At 43.0% G+C, this 21,449-nt stretch overlaps 4 protein-coding genes across 4 annotated transcripts; all 4 read left to right on the top strand.

Annotated features, from left to right (window-relative positions):
* The first annotated feature begins 6 nt into the window (after positions 1 to 6).
* Positions 7 to 6,272, top strand: LOC116546528 (protocadherin gamma-A5). The gene has a single exon (XM_032272767.1). It carries the CDS (start codon positions 2,076 to 2,078, stop codon positions 4,515 to 4,517), a length of 2,442 nt encoding a protein of 813 aa, XP_032128658.1. The 5' UTR covers positions 7 to 2,075; the 3' UTR covers positions 4,518 to 6,272.
* A 142-nt stretch (positions 6,273 to 6,414) lies between these two features.
* PCDHGB3 (protocadherin gamma subfamily B, 3) lies at positions 6,415 to 11,328 on the top strand. The gene has a single exon (XM_032272766.1). The coding sequence runs from the start codon at positions 7,800 to 7,802 to the stop codon at positions 10,248 to 10,250; it is 2,451 nt and encodes an 816-aa protein (XP_032128657.1). The 5' UTR covers positions 6,415 to 7,799; the 3' UTR covers positions 10,251 to 11,328.
* On the top strand, positions 10,565 to 16,272 carry LOC116546525 (protocadherin gamma-A6). The gene has a single exon (XM_032272765.1). The coding sequence runs from the start codon at positions 11,623 to 11,625 to the stop codon at positions 14,203 to 14,205; it is 2,583 nt and encodes an 860-aa protein (XP_032128656.1). The 5' UTR covers positions 10,565 to 11,622; the 3' UTR covers positions 14,206 to 16,272.
* A 710-nt stretch (positions 16,273 to 16,982) lies between these two features.
* Positions 16,983 to 21,444, top strand: LOC116546524 (protocadherin gamma-A7; the record flags this gene model as incomplete). Its single annotated transcript, XM_032272764.1, has 1 exon — positions 16,983 to 21,444. A coding segment is annotated over exon 1 (1,692 nt), but the record flags the coding sequence as incomplete, so codon positions are not given.
* Between the last annotated feature and the right edge of the window lie 5 nt (positions 21,445 to 21,449).

Raw genomic sequence — 21,449 nt, 5'->3', positions numbered from 1 at the left:
CAGTGCTCTTTCTCCTCGCGGTGATTCTGGCTATCGCCCTGCGCCTGCGACGCTCTTCCAGGGCAGAGGATTGGGGCTGCTTTCAGCCTGGTCTCAGCTCCAAGCCTGGACCAGGGGTTCTCCCCAATTACAGTGAGGGAACATTGCCCTATTCCTACAATCTGTGTGTTGCCTCACAAACAGCCAAGACAGAGTTTAATTTTCTCAACGTGACCCCGGAAGTGGCTTCTGCACAAGATCTCCTCTGTGACAATGCCTCTTGGGAACCAAAAGCAAATCGTGGAGACGCTGGGGTCCCCTTTCCCTCAGAAACTAGTTTAAAGGTGAGCTCTAATTCATTTATTTTCACTTCTGGTTTTATTGCTTCTTAGCAAATCACCTAACTTGGGTAGGAAGTTCCATTGCGTATTTATGAGTTAGATTTGGTCAATGTTGTGCCTTAATTATCTTAATCTTATCTAACTGAATTTTAAGAGTTTTCTGTCTGAAGTGCGAGATTTATTTACCCATAATTGCAAACCTTTACTGCGTGAGATTCTGCACTGTATTTCATTTTTTTCCTCATCTTTACACTACTTCTCTCTGAAATTTCGTTACTATTGGGATTTTAAGCAATTTCTTTCACTTTCAGGCTCTTTGTTATTCAAATTTTAGTTTTACTTCCTCTTAGAGCCGTAGTACTTCAGAGTAAAGAGAGTCCTCATTTTACTAGTTCTTGGAAATTGGGAACCAAAGAAGAAAGACTTTTGTATAATGGCATGGCTTGTTAACCACAGGGCATGGGTAGGACATTGTCCCATTGACTTGAAGACCAAGATTCGATAAGCTAAATGTCTTGGAATCACAAATCTATTTTTAAATGATAAGCAATGTTTGAGGCCTGAGGTGTCTGCTACAAAGAGTGCATTTAACAAATGTGAGAAATCATTCTCTAACATGCGTATTAACAAATTGCTCTTGAGAAAAATTGCACATTGAGAAAAATCTTACAACCTATGCTCACATCATTTTCTACCAAATATTACTTAAAACTTTGCTTTTGAATTTCCTAATTATATAGAATATTTTATTTTCTTAGTTTTCTATGAAAGTATCATTAAATTAAATGACTCTGAAACGTCTATTTTTTTAAATCATGAGGTTTTTCTATTTCTGTGGCTGTATAAAGATTATAGCATTAAATATCTGTCTCAACATAGAAAGGCCACTTAGTGCTGCTCGATGATAAGTATCTGGTCATGCTTTCCTGCACGGATGATGAAATAAAGCCCCATTCTCCACAGTTGCTATAATGATTGTCACTGGAACTACAAATATTTGAACGTGGTAATAGAAAAACATAAAAATGCATAGTTAACCCAATTCAAACACTGTCTGAGATGGTGCAGAAACTTTCTGAAAGTCCTCACAAGTAACAAAGATCTTTTTTTTCCTGCATATGACAGCTAATATAACTTACATAAATCAGTAGGCCTTTTTGGAAAGGTGCATTAAGAACTGGATTTGTTTCCTTGGCAGTCTTAAGCATGTTTATAAAGGTATCCTAATAAATTGATGAAATCTTGAATCCTGCAAAGCTAAGAATTTGAACATCCTAATTTAATGGACTAAATATAGGTAAGAGGTAAATAAAGGACATAGGCTCAATGGTGAATTAAATAAAACTTTTGTAAGGTTTTGGAATCTAATAATCATATTGATCTCAGGGATTGTGGAATTCTTGCTGTTTCAGAATTAAAGCGTAACTGTCATAAACAATGCTACATAGTTAATCATGAAGGATATAGCAACATTGTCAGAAATAAAAATATAACTAAGGAGAAATAAAAATGGAATTTGGTGTAGTAACTTGTTAGGACTCTGAGCGTCGCTGTTGACCAAAGTGGGAAAGAAGCTGCAGCGGTGACCCGACTCCGCTCCCTCCATACTAAACACTCACAGACCAGACAAGCTCCTACGAAAAGCCAACCCACCACTCCAATTTTCGTCAGGGAATATGTACCCATCGGCTTTAGATAAATAAGGAAGCAGCGGGCTGAAACAGGACTAGGAGAAAATTGGGCCGAGAGAAGACAATGAGGAGTCCACCAAGGCGCTGGCGCTGCGGAGAGCTGGGGCTGCTTTTCACGCTCCTGGGGACGTTGTGCGAGCCAGGATCCGGGCAGATCCGCTACTCGGTGCCAGAGGAGCTGGACAAAGGCTCCTTCGTCGGCAACATCGCCAAGGACCTTGGGCTGGAACCCCAGGAACTGGAAGACCGCTGGGTCCGCATCGTCTCCAGAGGTAGGACGCAGCTTTTCGCCCTGAATCCGCGCAGTGGCAGCTTGGTCACCGCAAGCAGGGTAGACCGGGAGGAGCTCTGCGCTCAGAGCCCGCTGTGCGTGGTGAACTTTAACATCTTGGTTGAGAACAAAATGAAAATTTATGGAGTAGAAGTCGAAATAATCGATATTAATGATAACTTCCCCCGTTTCCGGGATGAAGAGTTACAAGTAAAAGTTAATGAAAATGCGGCTGCAGGAACCAGTTTAGTGCTTCCCTTCGCGCGCGATGCGGATGTGGGTGTGAACTCCCTCCGGAGTTACCAGCTCAGCTCCAATCCGCATTTCTCTCTGGATGTGGTAAGCGGAACTGATGGACAAAAGTATCCGGAGCTGGTGTTGGAACAGCCCCTAGACCGCGAGAAAGAGACTGTTCACGACCTCCTACTCACAGCTTTAGATGGCGGAGACCCGGTACTCTCCGGCACCGCGCACATCCGTGTTATGGTCCTCGACGCAAACGACAATGCTCCCCTGTTCACTCGATCCGAGTACAGAGTGAGTGTTCCAGAGAACATACCTGTGGGCACTCGGCTGCTCACGGTAACCGCCACGGATCCAGATGAGGGAATAAACGGGAAACTGACCTACTGTTTTCGCAATGAAGAAGACAAAATTTCAGAGACATTCCAACTTGATTCCAACCTGGGGGAAATCTCAACTATACAATCACTGGACTATGAAGAATCCAGATTCTACTTCATGGAAGTGGTAGCTCAGGATGGAGGCGCTCTTCTGACCAGCGCTAAGGTGCTGGTCACAGTACAGGACGTGAATGACAATGCCCCCGAAGTGATCCTCACCTCTCTCACCAGTTCCCTCTCTGAAGACTGTCTTCCCGGAACTGTAATCGCGCTGTTTAGCGTACATGATGATGATTCTGGAGAAAATGGTGAGGTTGCATGTTCTATTCCTAGAAACCTGCCTTTTAAATTGGAAAAGTCAGTTGACAATTACTATCACCTATTAACAACTAGACACCTGGACAGAGAAGAGACTTCAGACTACAATATTACTTTAACCGTCATTGACCATGGAACCCCACCCCTCTCTACAGTAAACAACATCCCCTTGAAAGTGGCAGATGTCAATGACAATCCACCCAACTTCCTTCAAGCCTCCTACTCCACCTCCCTCACAGAAAACAACCCTAGAGGTGTCTCTATCTTCTCTGTGATGGCCCATGACCCCGACAGCGGTGACAACGCTCGAATCACCTACTCCCTGGCTGAAGATACATTTCAGGGGGTGCCCTTGTCCTCCTATGTCTCCATTAACTCTGACACTGGTGTCCTGTATGCACTGCAATCCTTTGACTATGAGCAGTTGAGAGAGCTACAGCTGTGGGTGACAGCCAGCGACAATGGGAGCCCTCCACTTAGCAGCAACGTGTCGCTGAGCCTGTTCGTGCTGGACCAGAACGACAACACGCCTGAGATCCTGTACCCCACCCTCCCCACAGACGGTTCCACCGGCGTGGAGCTGGCACCCCGCTCTGCAGAACCTGGCTACCTGGTAACCAAGGTGGTGGCGGTGGACAAAGATTCAGGCCAGAACGCCTGGCTGTCCTACCGCCTGCTTAAGGCCAGTGAGCCTGGACTTTTCACTGTTGGGCTGCACACAGGTGAGGTGCGCACAGCGCGGGCCCTGCTGGATAGAGACTCGCTCAAGCAGAGCCTCGTGATGGCCGTCGAAGACCATGGCCAGCCCCCTCTTTCAGCCACTGTCATGCTTACCATGGCTGTGGCTGACAGAATCCCTGACATCCTGGGTGACCTAGGCAGCATTAAGACCCCCACTGACCCTGAGGATTTGGACCTCACGTTCTATCTTGTGGTGGCAGTGGCTACAGTCTCCTGTGTCTTCCTAGCCTTTGTCATTGTGCTGCTGGTGCTCAGGCTGAGGCGCTGGCAGAAGTCACGAATGCTTCAGGCTGAAGGCAGCAGGTTGGCGGGTGTGCCCGCCTCACACTTTGCGGGCATGGATGGGGTTCAGGCTTTCCTGCAGACCTATTCCCACGAGGTCTCCCTCACCGCGGACTCCAGGAAGAGTCACCTGATCTTCCCCCAGCCCAACTATGCAGACACACTCCTTAGTGAAGAGAGTTGTGAGAAAAGCGAGCCTCTTCTGGTATCGGATAAGGTAGATGCAAACAAAGAAGAACGACGAGTTCAGGTTAGTTTTCTCTTTCGATGAGGATGACTGGAACATTTTCATTTGCTTCCTCTTTCATTTTTCTGTCGTATTCAAAATCATGAATAGTGATTTTGAATAATAGCTACATAATTATTATGTAATTATGTAGCTATATTAATAATAGCTACATAAATAGTGGAACATTATTTGCTGTATTGGAGATTAATTTTATTTTATTTGATAATTTATGCTTTCTCCATTTGTTTTTAAATTCTGTTTTGGGAAATCTAGTTGATATCTGCAGACTTAAGTGAAACAAATACCTTCAAAGAAAGTGCTACAATATAATCATTTTACCCAAAGATCTTGTTATATTGGAACTGCAGTTCTATTAAGAGAAGAGAAGTTTCATTAGCTCAGATTGTTAGGTGTATTTGTTCTCTTTTGAATATCTGCCTAGACACCATTAGTGAAAGTGTTTTGAAAGGATAATGTGTAGGACTGATATTTTAGGCTACCTGAAATTTGTTTAAGGAACTAATTTACAGTATTTACATAAATCAGTGGAAAGGTACAGAGAAATTCTGCATCATACATATCAGAAAAGTAGATTGAATTTATAGTGATGATAGCATGTAGCATTCTAAAATCTGGAGAGTTTGTGTCAAGCCATGTAATTATTGGATATGTGGGCTTGTTGAGAGGAGAAGTCAGTGTAAAGGAACCTTAAAATTAGGCTTCATTCTGTAATGTAAACTCTCCAAAGACTTGCATACTGCTGCATTCAATAAATATAAATATGTCACACACATGGCTCTTCTAGTATAGATAATCTGTTCACTTATTAGAATCAATACCTACTGAATGTGTTAGTGTTTCTTTAAGTGTAGGTACAATTATCCTTTATTACTTGAGTCTAAGGTTGTATTTGAAAAAAACAATTCAACTTAAGGATGGTTCAAATTTTTAAATTTTATTTCTAAGTAATGTGCTCATCTTAAATTAATAGATTTGCCTTAATGAAATACTAGTCTATGTGCCTCAAATTCCAGGAGGATGTCTTGTGTAATGAAAGAACTACTAGATTTCCCTTCTGCATCTGATTTGCTGAAGATGATTTTCAGATGCTTCTTATTAAAATATTCTTAATCCTTCAAATTTTGTACTTTTAACACCTTGAACATCAGCTTCACATAATGACTAAATAAGGGGAAAAGGTAATAAAATATTACAAATGGGATAGTAAGCTACCACATGAAAGGTTAATTGACACATTAAAGAACCTAAGACCACTTGATTTTTATTTATTTTTATTTTTATTTGGTCAGAATGTCCATATATATATATATGCACCTATATACACACATACACACACATGGACATTCTGACCAAAATGTAAAATGTACAGACTCACTGAATAGTGAATGCATCCAAAGAGTAACAAGAGAATCTATATAATAGGTGCTGACATCATTCACTCCTATGTGAAAACTTGCTTTTCCATTTTTCTTTTTTTAAGAAAATGTTATATGCTTCTCAGAGTATGGCATTTGGGAAAAATTAAAGGTTATAGATTTGGGTACGTTTCCTCTGAGTTAACTTTTCTGTGTGCAATGGAAAAATATCTTTAAACTCTCTATAAACTACTAATAGACTTTATAAAATGCTTGATCCATACATTCTGAATGTATGCACTATATATACTATATAGTTTTAAGTATCTGAATCTTTAGTTGTATATGTGTTCTGAAGGATAATTTTCCATACTAATTGAAGTGTTCATACAATAAACACTTGGCAGTATGTTGGAAGGCAGTAGCCTTGGCATGTTTTGGAGCAAATTCTTGAGTCAGTTATGTTTTTAATGTTTGTATAAAGGTGTCAGTGAGTGGCTGTCTAGAATTCTGGATACCATGAGTAGTTTAAGATGCTATGATGCTTTTCCACTATAAGGTGAGTTCGATGTGGAACTCTTTGCTTATTGCTGCACACCTGCCTAGTTTTAGAATAACAATACATTATGTAGGGTTAACATCATTTAGGAAGATTTTCTGATTTGGAAATGGAATTAAAACTGTCTGACACCTGTCAGAAACATGCAAAATGGCATGTTATTGACCAGGGAAAAGTGTAAGTAACAAAAGGGTGGGATGATCAGATGGTAACCTGAGAACCAAGGAAAAGTGAACAGAAGGATTACTTATATAATCAAATAATATAATTATAAAGACTCATAATTCATGCCCCAATCTTAATAACTCATCATTGTTAGGCTACTTGAAAAGACATAGTACAATTCAGGACCATTGTGATGTAGTATGTAAAAACATCCTCTGTAAAAGTTTTTCATCTGGGCCAGGGAGCTCATGCCTGTAACCCCAGCACTTTTGGAGGCTGAAGTGGGAGGATTGCTTAAGACCAGGTGTTCTATACCAGCCTGGACAACATAGTGAGACCCCATCTCTATAGAAAAAAAAGTTTTCAATCATACTTATTTAATTAAAAGTAGACACTTGGAAACAGAGGAAAAGAGACCATCTTGCTTCTTACTATACTTTTATTTTATAAGGGCAATCATTTCCTTATTACGTACAACTTCTTTTGAGGGAATATGATAAAGATAAAAGAGAAGAAAGTAAAACATAGAATAAAACTAAAAGCTATGAGATTATAATTTTTAAAAGTTAGGAGAAAAGTAAATAGAATGCAATAACAATACACATGAAGCTGATATTTCAAGCATCTTTATACTACACCATCACCAAAAACAGCTTTTATTTGTATGATTTTCTATGTATTATTTGGTCCTCATTTCTACTAGAGTAAGCAGAGAAGATGTTATTATGACCATTTCATGAAAATGGAAACTAAAAGCATGACAAGATTGAGCAAGATTGTCTTTGCCCTTTGACAAGTAAAAGGCACTTGATTTGGATGGATATAGCGCAAATTAAAAGAAATAACAGACTAAAGATGTAGTAAATATTTTAATGTTTTTCAAAAGTCCTTTTAAAATGGGAAGAATGAGTGTCAGCATCAGTACGTTGCAGATATTTTTCCTGACTGGCCCATTTGGAGCTGATTTAGGCACCACTACTGCAGTTTTGCAGCGAAGGCGCAGGGTGCCGCTGCCGGTTAGTGCTGTGCAAAGCATTGGCTCCTCCCGCCGCAGCCGACTCGGAAGAAAAGTGCACTCTGTATCCGGCTTCCTGAAGCGGAGACATCATTAGAGAACCCACGCAACGAGACAAAGCAAGTAGTTGGTCCTGCTCAGACAACTCTTGGGATTATTTAAATATCTCCTCTCCTTGGATTTAGAAAGGCAAAGGCGCAGAGAGTGGGATGGGAAACAGCTCCGGATGGAGGGGCCCAACAGGGCGCAGGCGAATGCCGTTTCTCTTCCTGCTGTCTTTGTTAGGCCAAGCGCTGTCCGAACCGATCCACTACGCTATTCCGGAGGAGCTAGACAGCGGCTCGCTGGTAGGAAACCTCGCGAAGGACCTGGGGCTTGGCGTGGGGGATTTGCCTACTCGGAACCTGCGGGTTAGTGCAGAGAAGAAATTCTTTACCGTGAATACCGAAAGTGGGGACTTACTTGTGAGCGACCGTATAGACCGAGAGCAGATTTGTGGCAAGAAGTCGGTGTGTGTTCTGGAATTCGAGACGGTTGCTGAAAAGCCTTTCAACTTTTTTCATGTAACTGTGCTGATCCAGGATATTAACGACAACCCACCGAGCTTTAGCCAAAATATCACTGAGCTGGAAATCAGCGAACTGGCGCTCACTGGAGCCACCTTTGCCCTGGAATCTGCGCAAGATCCTGATGTAGGTGTCAATTCGCTGCAGCAGTACTACCTCAGCCCTAATCCACACTTCTCTTTGACTCAGAAGGAGAACCTGGATGGCAGTAGGTACCCAGAGCTGGTACTGAAAGCACCCCTGGACAGGGAAAAGCAGCCACATCACCACCTGGTCCTCACAGCTGTGGATGGGGGCGAGCCCTCTAGAAGCTGTACCACCCAGATAAGAGTAATTGTCGCAGATGCAAACGACAACCCCCCAGTATTTACTCAGGACATGTACAGGGTCAGTGTTGCAGAGAACCTGCCTGCTGGTTCCTCGGTATTAAGAGTGCTGGCCACTGACCTGGATGAGGGCTTCAATGCTGCGATCACCTATACCTTCATCAATATTGGTAAAGCAGTGAGACAACTGTTCAAGCTGGATAGTAAAACGGGGGAACTCACCACTATTGGAGAACTGGACTTTGAAGAGAGAGATAGCTTCACAATTGGGGTGGAAGCAAAGGATGGTGGACATCACACTGCATATTGTAAAATACAAATAGATATTTTGGATGAAAATGATAATGCCCCGGAGATAACCGTGGCTTCTGAATCCCAACATATACGAGAAGATGCTGAGCTGGGGACTGCTTTTGCCCTGATCAAAACACATGATCTAGATTCTGGATTTAATGGAGAAATCCTATGCCAACTAAAAGGAAATTTCCCCTTTAAGATCGTTCAGGATACCAAAAACACATACAGGTTGGTGACAGATGGAGCCCTGGACCGGGAGCAGATCCCAGAATACAATGTGACCATCACAGCTACTGACAAAGGCAATCCACCGCTTTCCTCCAGCAAGACCATCACTCTGTACATACTTGACGTCAACGACAATGTTCCAGTTTTCCACCAGGCCTCCTACATGGTGCGTGTAGCTGAGAACAACCTGCCAGGAGCCTCCATTGCTCAAGTCAGCGCCTCGGATCCCGACTTGGGTCCTAATGGCCTTGTCTCCTACTCGATCGTGGCCAGTGACCTGGAGCCGCGTGAGCTGTCATCCTACGTGTCCGTGAGCGCTCAGAGCGGGGTGGTGTTCGCGCAGCGCGCCTTCGACCACGAGCAGCTGAGCGCCTTCAAGCTCACGCTGCAGGCCCGCGACCAGGGCTCACCGCCTCTCAGCGCCAATGTGAGCCTTCTCGTGTTGGTGGGTGACCTCAACGACAATAGGCCGCGGGTGCTGTACCCAGCTCTGGGGCCCGACGGCTCTGCGCTCTTCGATATGGTGCCGCGCGCTGCAGAGCCTGGCTACCTGGTGACCAAGGTAGTGGCAGTGGACGCCGACTCAGGACACAATGCCTGGCTGTCCTACCACGTGCTGCAGGCCAGCGAGCCCGGGCTCTTCAGCCTGGGGCTGCGCACGGGTGAGGTGCGCACAGCCCGTGCCTTGGGTGACAGGGAGGCGGCCCGCCAGCGCCTGCTGGTCGCTGTGCGTGATGGAGGACAGCCACCTCTTTCAGCCACCGTCATGCTGCACCTAATCTTCGCGGATAGCTTGCAAGAGATACAACCTGACCTTAGCGACCGCCCCACACCCTCTGACCCTCAGGCGGAGCTACAGTTTTATCTAGTAGTGGCGTTGGCCTTGATCTCTGTGCTCTTCCTCCTCGCAGTGATTCTGGCAATTGCCTTGCGCCTGCGAAGCTCCTCGAGACCCGCCACTGAGGGCTACTTTCAGCCTGGTCTCTGCTCTAAGACTGTACATGGAGTTCTCCCCAACTACAGTGAAAGGACTTTGCTTTATTCCTACAGTCTGCGTGCTGCCTCACATTCCTCAAACACCGAGTTTAAATTTCTCAATATAAAAGCTGAAGATGCTGCACCACAAGATCTTCTATGCGATGAAGCATCTTGGTTTGAAAGTGCTAGTAATGACAATCCAAAAATGCCTTCTAGTTCAGGCAATTTGCAACAGGTGAGTTTCTTCAAACCTTTCCATCCATAAATATGTGGGTTTCAATTCATGGATTTAGAGATGAAAAGTTTAATCAGAGTAAGTATTCTCTGATTCCATTATTTTATTGATTTTCTGGGTGTAGAATAGGGGTGCCTGGGAATTTCTTTGTAGGTTTATCTGTGTTGCGGTTGTTCTTTCGTAGATACCCTCCTTTTGATAGTCTTGAAACTTTTGTTAATCCTAATATGCTATAATCAGAAACATTCTTTTTTTTTTTTTTTTTAAGATGGATTTTCACCGTGATGGCCAGGCTGGTCTTGAACTCCTGACCTCAGGTGATCCACCCACCTTGATCTCCCAAAGTGCTAGGATTACAGGTGTGAGCCACTGCACCCGGCCCAGAAACATTCTTAACACAAATGATAACTCACGCTGTCATTTTCAGACATATCTATCCAGAATTAGACACAAATATGCACAATTAAGCAATTTGCTTAGTTTTGATGCAGTCAATCCTAAAATATATCAAACATAATATATATCTTAAGACATTTTTATGTAATTTGTATATAATATTTTTACTTCCCTTTGCACATTTTTAAATGTATACATGGATGTTGCCTATGTCAGGGCAGTTCTTAATTTCTATGGTAATCAAAAGAAATAATGGCATCTAAAATGGCAACTCTTGTCATGGGCACTGTAGTGAATTGGTTCAAAATGTGTTTGTGTAGCTTATGCCTGTAGTCCCAGCTATTTGGGAGGCTGAGGTGGGAGGATCCCTTGAGCCCAGGAGGTTGTGGCCCTGATGAGATATAATTGTGGCCCTGCACTCTAGCCTGGGAGACAGAGGGAGACTTTGTCTCTAAAACATGTATTTGTGGTTGTTGTACCTTTGTTGAAAGTGGGACTAACGTAAATGATGGTGGACTGTGATCATTCAAGATTTACAGAAGATTGTAATATTATTTCTGTTCCCCGAGGTCCTAAAAGATATTTTCACAAAAATGAATGGTAAACTTCAGAGAACGCTAAAAATTATTTGAAATAATCTCTGGCATTCTTTTAAATGCTTCATCATCTTGGGGAAGGAAATATTATGAGTGTCACCTTTGCAGATTTAGCAGAAATAAAATTCTCTATATGATAGTTTCACAAAACGATGCAGTATTAATTTAGGACTCTAAGCGTCGCTGTTCACTAACCCGGGCAAGAAAAATCAACGAAACTCGGGTTATATTCTCCAGTCACAAAGCAAATCAGACAGGAAGCAGGAAAGCTGTGCACAAACTCTGACCGGAAACACTTCGCATCTGATCTCTGCTTGCTGAAGGACCTTGACCTCTATTTCTGAGAAGCGCAAAAGTGGTGCGGATCTGTTCTTCCCTTTAATCCCAAGGAAGTCTCTAACAAGCCAGTAATGGCGGCTCTGCAGAGGCGCCCGCGGCGCAGCGAGCAGCTCTCGCTCCTCACGCTCCTGGGGACGCTGTGGGGGGCTGCGGCAGCGCAGATCCAATACTCTATTCCTGAGGAGCTGGAGAAAGGTTCCTTCGTGGGCAACATTGCCAAGGACCTGGGGCTGGAGCCCCGGGAGCTGGCGGAGCGCGGAGTTCGCATCGTCTCCAGAGGCAGGACGCAGCTTTTCTCTCTGAACCCGCGCAGCGGCAGCTTGGTCACCGCGGGGAGGATAGACCGGGAGGAGCTCTGCGCTCAGAGCCCGCAGTGTCTGGTGAGTTTTAACATTCTTGTCGAGGATAAACTGAATCTTTATCCTGTGGAAGTAGAAATAGTGGACATTAATGACAATACACCCCGATTCTTAACGGAAGAACTGGAAGTGAAAATTCTCGAAAACGCAGCTCCATCCTCTCGTTTTCCACTAATAGAGGTCTATGACCCTGATGTGGGAAAGAACTCCCTTCAGGGCTTTAAGCTCAGCAGCAATAGTCACTTCTCAGTGGACATGCAAAGCGAAGCCCATGGGCCCAAGTACCCGGAGCTGGTGCTCGAGGGCACCCTGGACCGGGAAGGAGAAGCCGTTTACCACCTGGTCCTTACTGCCATGGATGGCGGTGACCCTGTCCGCTCAAGCGTCGCCCGAATTCTGGTAACAGTTCTAGATGCAAATGACAACGCTCCAGTGTTTACTCAGCCCGTCTACCGTGTAAGTGTTCCTGAAAACTTGCCAGTAGGCACACCAGTGTTAGCAGTAAATGCCACCGACCGGGATGAAGGAGTCCACGGGGAAGTAACTTATTCCTTTGTGAAGATTACAGAAAAGATCTCACAAATTTTTAGTTTGAATGCTTTGACTGGAGAGATTTCAACTTCTGCAAATCTAGACTATGAGGACTTGAGCTTTTATGAGCTGGATGTTGAAGCCCGAGATCGGCCAGGTCTTCGAGACAGAGCGAAAGTCTTAATAACTATCTTGGATGTCAATGATAATGTACCAGAAGTGGTTGTTACATCTGGAAGCAGAACAATTGCTGAAAGTGCGCCTCCAGGAACAATAATCGCTCTTTTTCAAGTGTTCGATCGAGACTCTGGACTGAATGGTCTGGTAACCTGTTCCATCCCGAGAAGTCTCCCATTTGAATTGGAAAAATCAGTTGACAATTATTATCGATTAGTGACAAATGCAGCTCTAGACCGGGAAGAGGTGTCCTTGTACAACGTCACTGTGACAGCCACAGACAAAGGAACACCATCTCTGTCTACAGAAACAATCATCTCCCTAAATGTGGCAGACACCAACGACAACCCACCCACCTTCCCCCACTCATCCTACTCAGTCTATGTCCTTGAAAACAACCCCAGGGGCGCCTCCATCTTCTCTGTGTATGCACTGGACCCTGACATGGACCAGAACGCCCGAGTCGCCTACTCACTGGCAGAAGACACCCTTCAGGGGGCGCCCCTGTCCTCCTACGTGTCCATCAACTCTGACACTGGCATTCTGTACGCCCTGCGCTCCTTCGATTATGAGCAGTTGAGAGACCTACAGCTGTGGGTGACAGCCAGCGACAGCGGGGACCCGCCCCTCAGCAGCAATGTATCCTTAAGCGTGTTCGTGCTGGACCAGAACGACAATGCGCCCGAGATCCTATACCCCGCCCTCCCCACAGATGGTTCCACTGGCGTGGAGCTGGCGCCCCGCTCCGCAGAGCCCGGCTACCTGGTGACCAAGGTGGTGGCGGTGGACAGAGACTCAGGCCAGAACGCCTGGCTGTCCTACCGCCTGCTCAAGGCCAGCGAGCCTGGACTCTTCACGGTGGGGCTGCACACGGGCGAGGTGCGCACGGCGCGGGCCCTGCTGGACAGAGACGCGCTCAAGCAGAGCCTCGTGGTGGTGGTCCAGGACCACGGCCAGCCCCCACTCTCGGCCACTGTCACACTCACCGTGGCTGTGGCCGACAGCATCCCCGAAATCCTGGCCGACCTGGGCAGCCTTGAACCCTCAGAGGGTTCTCACAACTCAGACCTCACGCTGTACCTGGTCGTGGCGGTGGCCGCGGTCTCCTGCGTCTTCCTGGCCTTCGTCATCGTGCTGCTGGCGCTCAGGCTGCGGCGCTGGCACAAGTCACGCCCGCTGCAGACTTCGGGAGATGGCTTGGCGAGCGTGCCGGGTTCTCACTTTGTGGGCGTGGACGGGGTGCGGGCTTTCCTGCAGACCTATTCCCACGAGGTCTCCCTCACCGCGGACTCGCGGAAGAGTCACTTGATCTTCCCTCAGCCCAACTATGCAGACACGCTCATCAACTCGGAGAGCTGTGAGAAAAGCGAGCCTCTTCTGATAACTCAGGATTTACTCGAAACGAAAGGAGACCCCAAGCAACTTCAGGTGAGTTTATTTCCGCAGAAGCGGAAGAGTCATTTGATCTTCCTGCAACCCAACTATACAAACAAGCTCATCAGCCAGAACGGCTGGAAGAGAAGTGAACTCTTTTGGTACAGGAAGATTCATGATTTTGTAAAGCGGAAGATTCCCTTGTTCAGGTGAGGGTATTGTTTTTATTGGTTGAGGAGGATTAAAAATTATCTTTGATTAGTGCTTAGTTTTCTTAGTCCTTTGCAGGGAATCATATAATTTTAATGTTTTTCTTTCATAAGGAAAGATTGTTCTTAAGTCTTAATTTTGTGGGGGGAAATAATGCATGTCCTAGTTTTTCTTTATCTCTCTCTTCTTGGCAAGCTCTGTCTCAGATCGAGTGCATCTCATTTCTTAGGTTTTTCCTACTATGTGACATTTGTAAGGTTCTTTCTTTTTCTGATGTGGGAAAATAACCTTAATTTAGGTCTGTATTACAGAAGATCAAGATCTTGGTTGTGGGTAGAGTGGTGGCTCACACCTGTAATCCCACCTCTTTAGGAGGCTGAGACGGGAGGATCCCTTGAGGCTAGGAGTCTGAGACCAGCTTGAGCGACATAGCAGGACTCTGTCTCTATCAAAAAAAAAAGAAATTAGCCAGATGTTGTGGTATGTGCCTGTAGTACCAGCTACTGGGGAATCTCTGATAGGAGGCTTATTTAGGGGTCCTTGTCCAAGGTTCTGAGTCTGCAGTGAGCTATAACTGTGCCACTGCACTCTAGCCTGGGAGACAGAATGAGACTCTCTCTCAAGGAAAAAAAAATATTTTGTTTTTTCTCAGTGTTACTTAATAATTATTAATGACAGAGGTTCATATGACAGATGTTTCACCTTTATTACCTAGAAATCAAAATTATTTTTAAAAAGATAGGAATCATTGAAAACTGCAGCAGGGAACACCTGATTTTTGGTGTTAGAACTATCTGTTATTTACTTGGGCCAGTTACAGTCACTATTATCTTCCAATTAAAATTAAGATTAAAAAGACTTACCAGAGATAGGATCTCCCTCTGTTGCCCAGACTGGAGTAAAATCCACTTGTAACTGCTGCTCATAGAGTGTGTATCCAGGGCAACTCGAATCTATGTTCCTGGGTTGCAATCCTCAAGTCTGGCGCAAATAAACTCTACTTATATTATCTTTTAAAACAAGACTTTCTTTATCTATCTAACTCAGATTCTAAGAAAATAATTTTATGAGACTTCTTTCAAACTATAAAGCAGTATAGTGAACAAATATTTGTTGACATCACCATTATTATAACAATTGGGTTGTTAACAAATAACTGTAAGTACCCGATGCTGTGTGCCTACTATAATGTCTTTTGCATACTGTGTGCCTCATAGTATTTAAGAGTAAAAATTAATTTTAAATCATGCTTGGTAGTGTCTGCTTACAGGGAATATCTCTAAAAATAGGTGACTGAATGGCAAATGGGAGAACAAATTTAATGGGGTTCAAATAAAAAGTTAAATATTTCAGCATTTTAACCCAGACAATAAGGCTTCCATCGTATAGAAACTCTTTATTGAAATATTTCAAGAAAAATGGGACTATCATTTAGAAGAATGATTAGTCTTATTTATTATGACTGAAACATGCAAACGAAATCATTGTTTCATGAACAGAAAACAGCAAAGCTTTTTACTATTAACGATGTTCGAAAAGAAAATGGATCACTAAGGAGGTAGGAGATTCTGTTATCAGCAGTCTTCAGAAGTTAAGTTCGTGGCCCTGGAATTCATGGAGCACAGAGGATTCTATAATTTGATGAGTTGTTGAACGACATTATAGTCAAGATTTTTTTCCAGTCATGAGTTGGAAGATTCTCCAATCTAGTGTTATTGTAGAATGGATTGGCCACTTGTGCATCTAAATTTATTATGCGTGTGTAAGAAAAAAGTAATTGAGAAAATATCTCGAAAATAAATGAGAACCTTCTTTGTAACCTGACTTTGTCAGTCTTCATAACAATAACATTGAGTTGATATTTCTTTAAATAAGGTGCTAAGAATAATACATGTTTTTCTAAACCAATATTGTGGCATTTACAGTTAAGGAATTATTATAGAATTGTTTATTTCAAGTTTCCAAATGTATATACCTAACCAAGAAATCAAATCATCCACATTTTCCAATCTAATTTGCTTGTACATTTGCTATATAATTTGATAAAATAACAATTTTAAACAACTTGAATCTTGAATATTAGTCTCATGAGTTAGGTGGCCTGTTACACATGTGATGATTTATTTCATAAATTCTGAGCGTATGAATGTTATTTTACTGTATCACCAATTGAGGATGTTAAACTACATCTTAAACATTCGTTATTATAGGCAAAGCTCACTAACTACTTTTTGTGGATCTCAGGCTGGTTTACTTTATTCTCTTATTACCTGTGACCATTTCATTTAAACAAATAAAACATTTCACTGAAGGAAAAACTACCAACTTCTACTTTCACAAAACTCATTCATCCATGTGGACTGACTATTAAACATCCTGGTAACCATGGAATTGGCTAAGTTCTGACTGAGTTTCTTTGATCCACGTGCAATACAGATCATTAAGAATAAGATAGGTTGTCTGAGATTTGAGAGTTCAGTATGGAATTTTGAAGCATCAGGGAAAAAAATCTACCAAATTATTGGATTATTTTATTGTCTGCGAAAGCCATTCTTTTTTTTTTTTTTTTTTTTTTTTTTTTTTTTAACAGAGTCTTGCTGTGTCTCCCAGGCTGGAGTGCAGTGGCACAATCTCTCCTCACTGCAACCTCCTCCTGGGTTCAAGCAGTTCTCTTGCCTCAGCCTCCCGAGTAGCTGGGATTACAGGTGTGTGCCACCATGCCCAGCTAATTTTCATATTTTAATAGAGATGGGTTTTCACAATGATGGCCAGGCTAGTTTTGAACTCCTGACCTGAAGTGATCCACCTACCTCTGCCTCCCACAGTATTGGGATTACAGGTATGAGCCACTGAGCCTGGCCTAAAAGCCATTCATTTCTCATCAAACTTCTGTTGAGGTGGCAATTGTCAAAGAGGACGGAGTAAAATTTCAGAGGAGAATCATTGGAAAATACCTATATCTTTGCTTGAGAATGAAAATCTAAATGGAAATTCAAAGAACTTTTTTGTTTTTAGTTTTTAAAAATGTCCCCCCCCCAAAAAAAGAGAGAAGATAATCAATTTGATACCTGGGAAGCCAAGCAGACTTTACATAGAATATTTTTTTCCTTTTCCTTTTTTTTTTTTTTATCAGGAGAAGCTGGTCTTTCAGGATCAGAGTTTTTTTTTTTTTTTTTAATGCAACCATACAAATGGTCAGGATTCTTCCCAATATCTTAGTCAATAATAATATACCCTCTTTAAATTATGAAATGATTTCAATTTGATGTGATGAGCTTATGTTGGATTTTATTAAACATATCTTGGTGGTTTAGTAAATATCTTTAATATTTAATTTTATGATGAGCGATAACTCAGAAAATGTGAATGTTGGAGAGAATGAAGACATTTACTTGCTAAGGTGTGTATCCTTTGTGTTCAGAGTAGCCTATAATTTAACTAGATGTTATTTCTTTCTCTCCAAAGAAGGTACCAAGACACAATAAGTTAATTAAGACTTTTTTAAAAAAATAGACAAGAAACAAATGTGAGATGAAACTGTGAATTTTGAGGCATCAGATAGAAATGGATCAAGACATTGAGAGCTGTAACCTCCAAACATGAAAGTTTGTTTGAAAATGTCTGCAAGTATTTGTGTTATTTAATGATCTTACACTTTGCTTGCTTCAACAAGAAGTTAAAAAGTACTACTAAACAAATAGAATTTAACTCCAGTTTACAGAATTCATCTATAATACCTCTGTTAATACATCTATAATACCTTTAAACTTATCTACTTTCATTCAATAGTCTTCCAATTTGACAAAGTCAATACAGGGCATGTAGTGTATATTACACAATACTCCTTCTAAGCCTAGGACACTGCCCTATAATTGTATACTGGAATACAAAGTATAAATATTAATACTAAGCAGGTAAATGAAGAATATGCATATCTTTATATTAGTTAAAGTGATGTTTCAATGCTTAATTAAGTTCAAGTTAGACAGATTTTACCACCAAAATACATTAAAATAAATTTTAAGATTTCAAAAAAAGAATTTATCTACTTTGTGAATGCAAACATAACTGTGGATTATTTTGATAGATCAAAGCAGAATTTCCTTGAAAGTGTTTCCCGTATTCTGGAGCAATGCCACCAGAAAGCATAAATAGGTTACTTAGGAGCCTCCCACAAAACTGTTAAGCTTTCTTAGTGTTAGCTCTGGGTTCTCCTCCTGGTTCCGCCAGCTACTCTCCAGGACCTGAAATAATTTACAAAGCAAGACTGTTTCTTGGCAGGTCTTTATTCCAGAGTATGTCTTTTTTTTTTTTATTCTGCAAATGTGTGAAAGGAACTTTCTTTTATTTCTGCTAGTAACGGGTAGCCTCAGAACCATCAATAATTTAGTTTTACTCTATCAACATCAATGGAGAAATGAGTGCCTCTAAGGATCCTCTCAGGATAGTCCTGCATTTAGCTCAAATACTGTCTAGAGATCCTTTTTTTCTCAATTACACTAGAATAGGGTAGGATGAAGATTTGAATTGCATGCTAAGATGAAGACTTGAATTGCATAATGAAAAGAATCAGCCAATCCATTATCCACTTTCTTATGAATTCACAGCCCAGTAGGATCTCTGCAGATTTCTGCCTTCTGTAGAAAATGGGTTGCTTCTATAGCTGATTGTTATAGCCAAGACCAACAATTATTTCTTTCTTTTCTTATAAGACTGGGAGTGAGAATATTTGGATTTCTACAACGTTCCGCTACTATATAATCATGAGCAAGGCAATTCTCTCTCATTTTTTTAAATGGTCAAAATAAAGGTGTTATACCATCTCTAAGGTTCTATAAAATCAAAAATGTATTAGAATATGTCTATATCTTTTACAACAATTTTGACTTTCTGAATCTTGCATGGTGGTGTCTAGGATATATGTGTTCAATTCATATTGAATTAATTAAAATTTATATACACTGATGTAAATATTTTCTACATAAAATCTTTCATACGTATTTAAACAAAGTTTACCTTTTTGCCTTCAATAGCTGATTTTCCTATGTGCAATAACGTGTTAGTCAGTGCCCAAAAGAGTCACTTGAAAGTTGCAAGGCAAAGCAGAGTTTTTAAAAAATTATCTAAGATTATCAAACATCTGTCCATAAACACTGTTACAGTAATTCAGCGTCTTAAAATGGATTTTTAAATTATCAGGGATATCTAGAGTGAAGAAATTTAACAGGGAAATTTTGAAAGATGAAATTTTCTATGAAATCAGTGTATTGTGCATCAATCTGGTGCAGTAACTTAGTAAGGACTCAGAGCGCCGCTGTTCACCAACCAGGGAAAAATGGTGCGAGAGATCCCACAGAAACCACCGAGTTTTACAGCACTGAGAAACGACAGATTGCGGTAGGCCCTCTCCCAGGCTGCACTAAACTCAAGCCTCTATCCTGCGGATTCTGAGCTCCCTTTCCGAAGACAGAGGGGGCCACCAGGACACACTCGCACGCATTCAGAAGCACTTCCCGAGACGGGCGTCTAAGCAAAAGGAGCAGGAAGACTATGGCGGCTCAGCCGTGGGGCGGGGACTGCAGAGGATTCGTTCTGCTCTCCATCCTCCTGGGGACCCTGTGGGAAGCCTGGGCAGGACGTATTCTCTACTCAGTGTCGGAGGAGACTGACAAAGGGTCCTTTGTGGGTGACATCGCCAAGGACCTGGGGCTGGAGCCCCGGGAGCTTGCGGAGCGCGGAGTCCGCATCGTCTCCAAAGGTAAGACGCAGCTTTTCGCCCTGAACCCGCGCAGCGGTAGCTTGGTCACTGCGGGCAGGATAGACCGGGAGGAGCTCTGCGCTCAGAGCCCGCGATGTCTGGTGAACTTTAACATCCTGATGGAAGATAAAATGAATCTTTACCCTATAGACGTGGAAATAATAGATATTAATGACAACGTTCCAAGATTCTTGACGGAAGAAATAAATGTAAAAATAATGGAGACTGCAGCTCCTGGGGTTCGATTTCCGTTAAGTGAGGCTGGGGATCCAGATGTGGGCACGAACTCCCTCCAGAGCTACCAGCTCAGCCCCAATCGCCACTTCTCCCTGGCTGTGCAAAGTGGAGACGACGGAACTAAGTACCCGGAACTGGTACTGGAGCAGTTGCTGGACCGAGAGGAAGAGAGGGTTCACCACCTGGTCCTCACAGCCTCTGACGGCGGCGACCCGCCCCTATCCAGCACCGCCCGCATCCAGGTAACAGTGGTGGATGTCAATGACCACGCGCCTGTCTTCTCTCTGCCTCAGTACCAAGTAACTGTCCCCGAGAATGTGCCAGTGGGCACAAGACTGCTCACAATACATGCTATCGACCTGGACGAGGGAGTCAATGGGGAAGTGACATATTCCTTTCGGAAAATAACCCCTAAACTTCTACAGATGTTCCATCTAAACTCACTTACTGGAGAATTATCAACTTTAGAAGGATTAGATTATGAAGAAACTGCCTTCTATGAAATGGAAGTTCAGGCTCAAGATGGTCCTGGTAGTCTGACAAAGGCGAAAGTACTGATCACAGTTTTAGACATGAATGATAATGCTCCAGAAGTGACTGTGATGTCTTTAAGTAGCTCAGTCCCTGAAGACACACCTCTTGGGACAGTAATTGCTCTTTTCTACCTGCAAGACAGAGATTCTGGAAAGAATGGTGAGGTGACCTGCACCATTCCAGAAAATCTACCTTTTAAATTAGAAAATTCAATAGATAATTATTATAGATTGGTCACAACCAAAAACTTGGACCGGGAAACACTTTCTATGTATAATGTCACACTGAAAGCCACAGATGGTGGGACTCCTCCCCTGTCAAGGGAAACTCACATCTCCGTGCAGGTGGCAGACACCAATGACAACCCACCCACCTTCCCTCACTCCTCCTATTCAGTCTACATTCCTGAGAACAACCCCAGAGGGGCCTCCATTTTCTTGGTGACTGCACAGGACCACGACAGTGAGGAGAATGCCCAGGTCACTTATTCCTTGGCTGAAGACACCATCCAGGGGGCACCAGTGTCCTCGTATGTCTCCATAAACTCTGACACTGGAGTCCTGTATGCACTGCAATCCTTTGACTATGAGCAGTTGAGAGAACTACAACTGAGAGTGACCGCACGTGACAGCGGGAACCCACCTCTCTGCAGCAACACGTCACTGAACCTTTTCGTGCTGGACCAGAACGACAATGCGCCCGAGATCCTGTACCCCGC

The sequence above is a fragment of the Sapajus apella genome, unplaced genomic scaffold (genome assembly GCF_009761245.1).
Source record: "Sapajus apella isolate SASKATOON/1434 unplaced genomic scaffold, GSC_monkey_1.0 scaffold1019, whole genome shotgun sequence".
In the NCBI taxonomy this organism is placed as follows: Eukaryota; Metazoa; Chordata; class Mammalia; order Primates; family Cebidae; genus Sapajus; species Sapajus apella.
The sequence above is the reverse complement of the archived record's forward strand: the minus strand, read 5'-3'. Positions and strand labels throughout refer to the sequence as shown.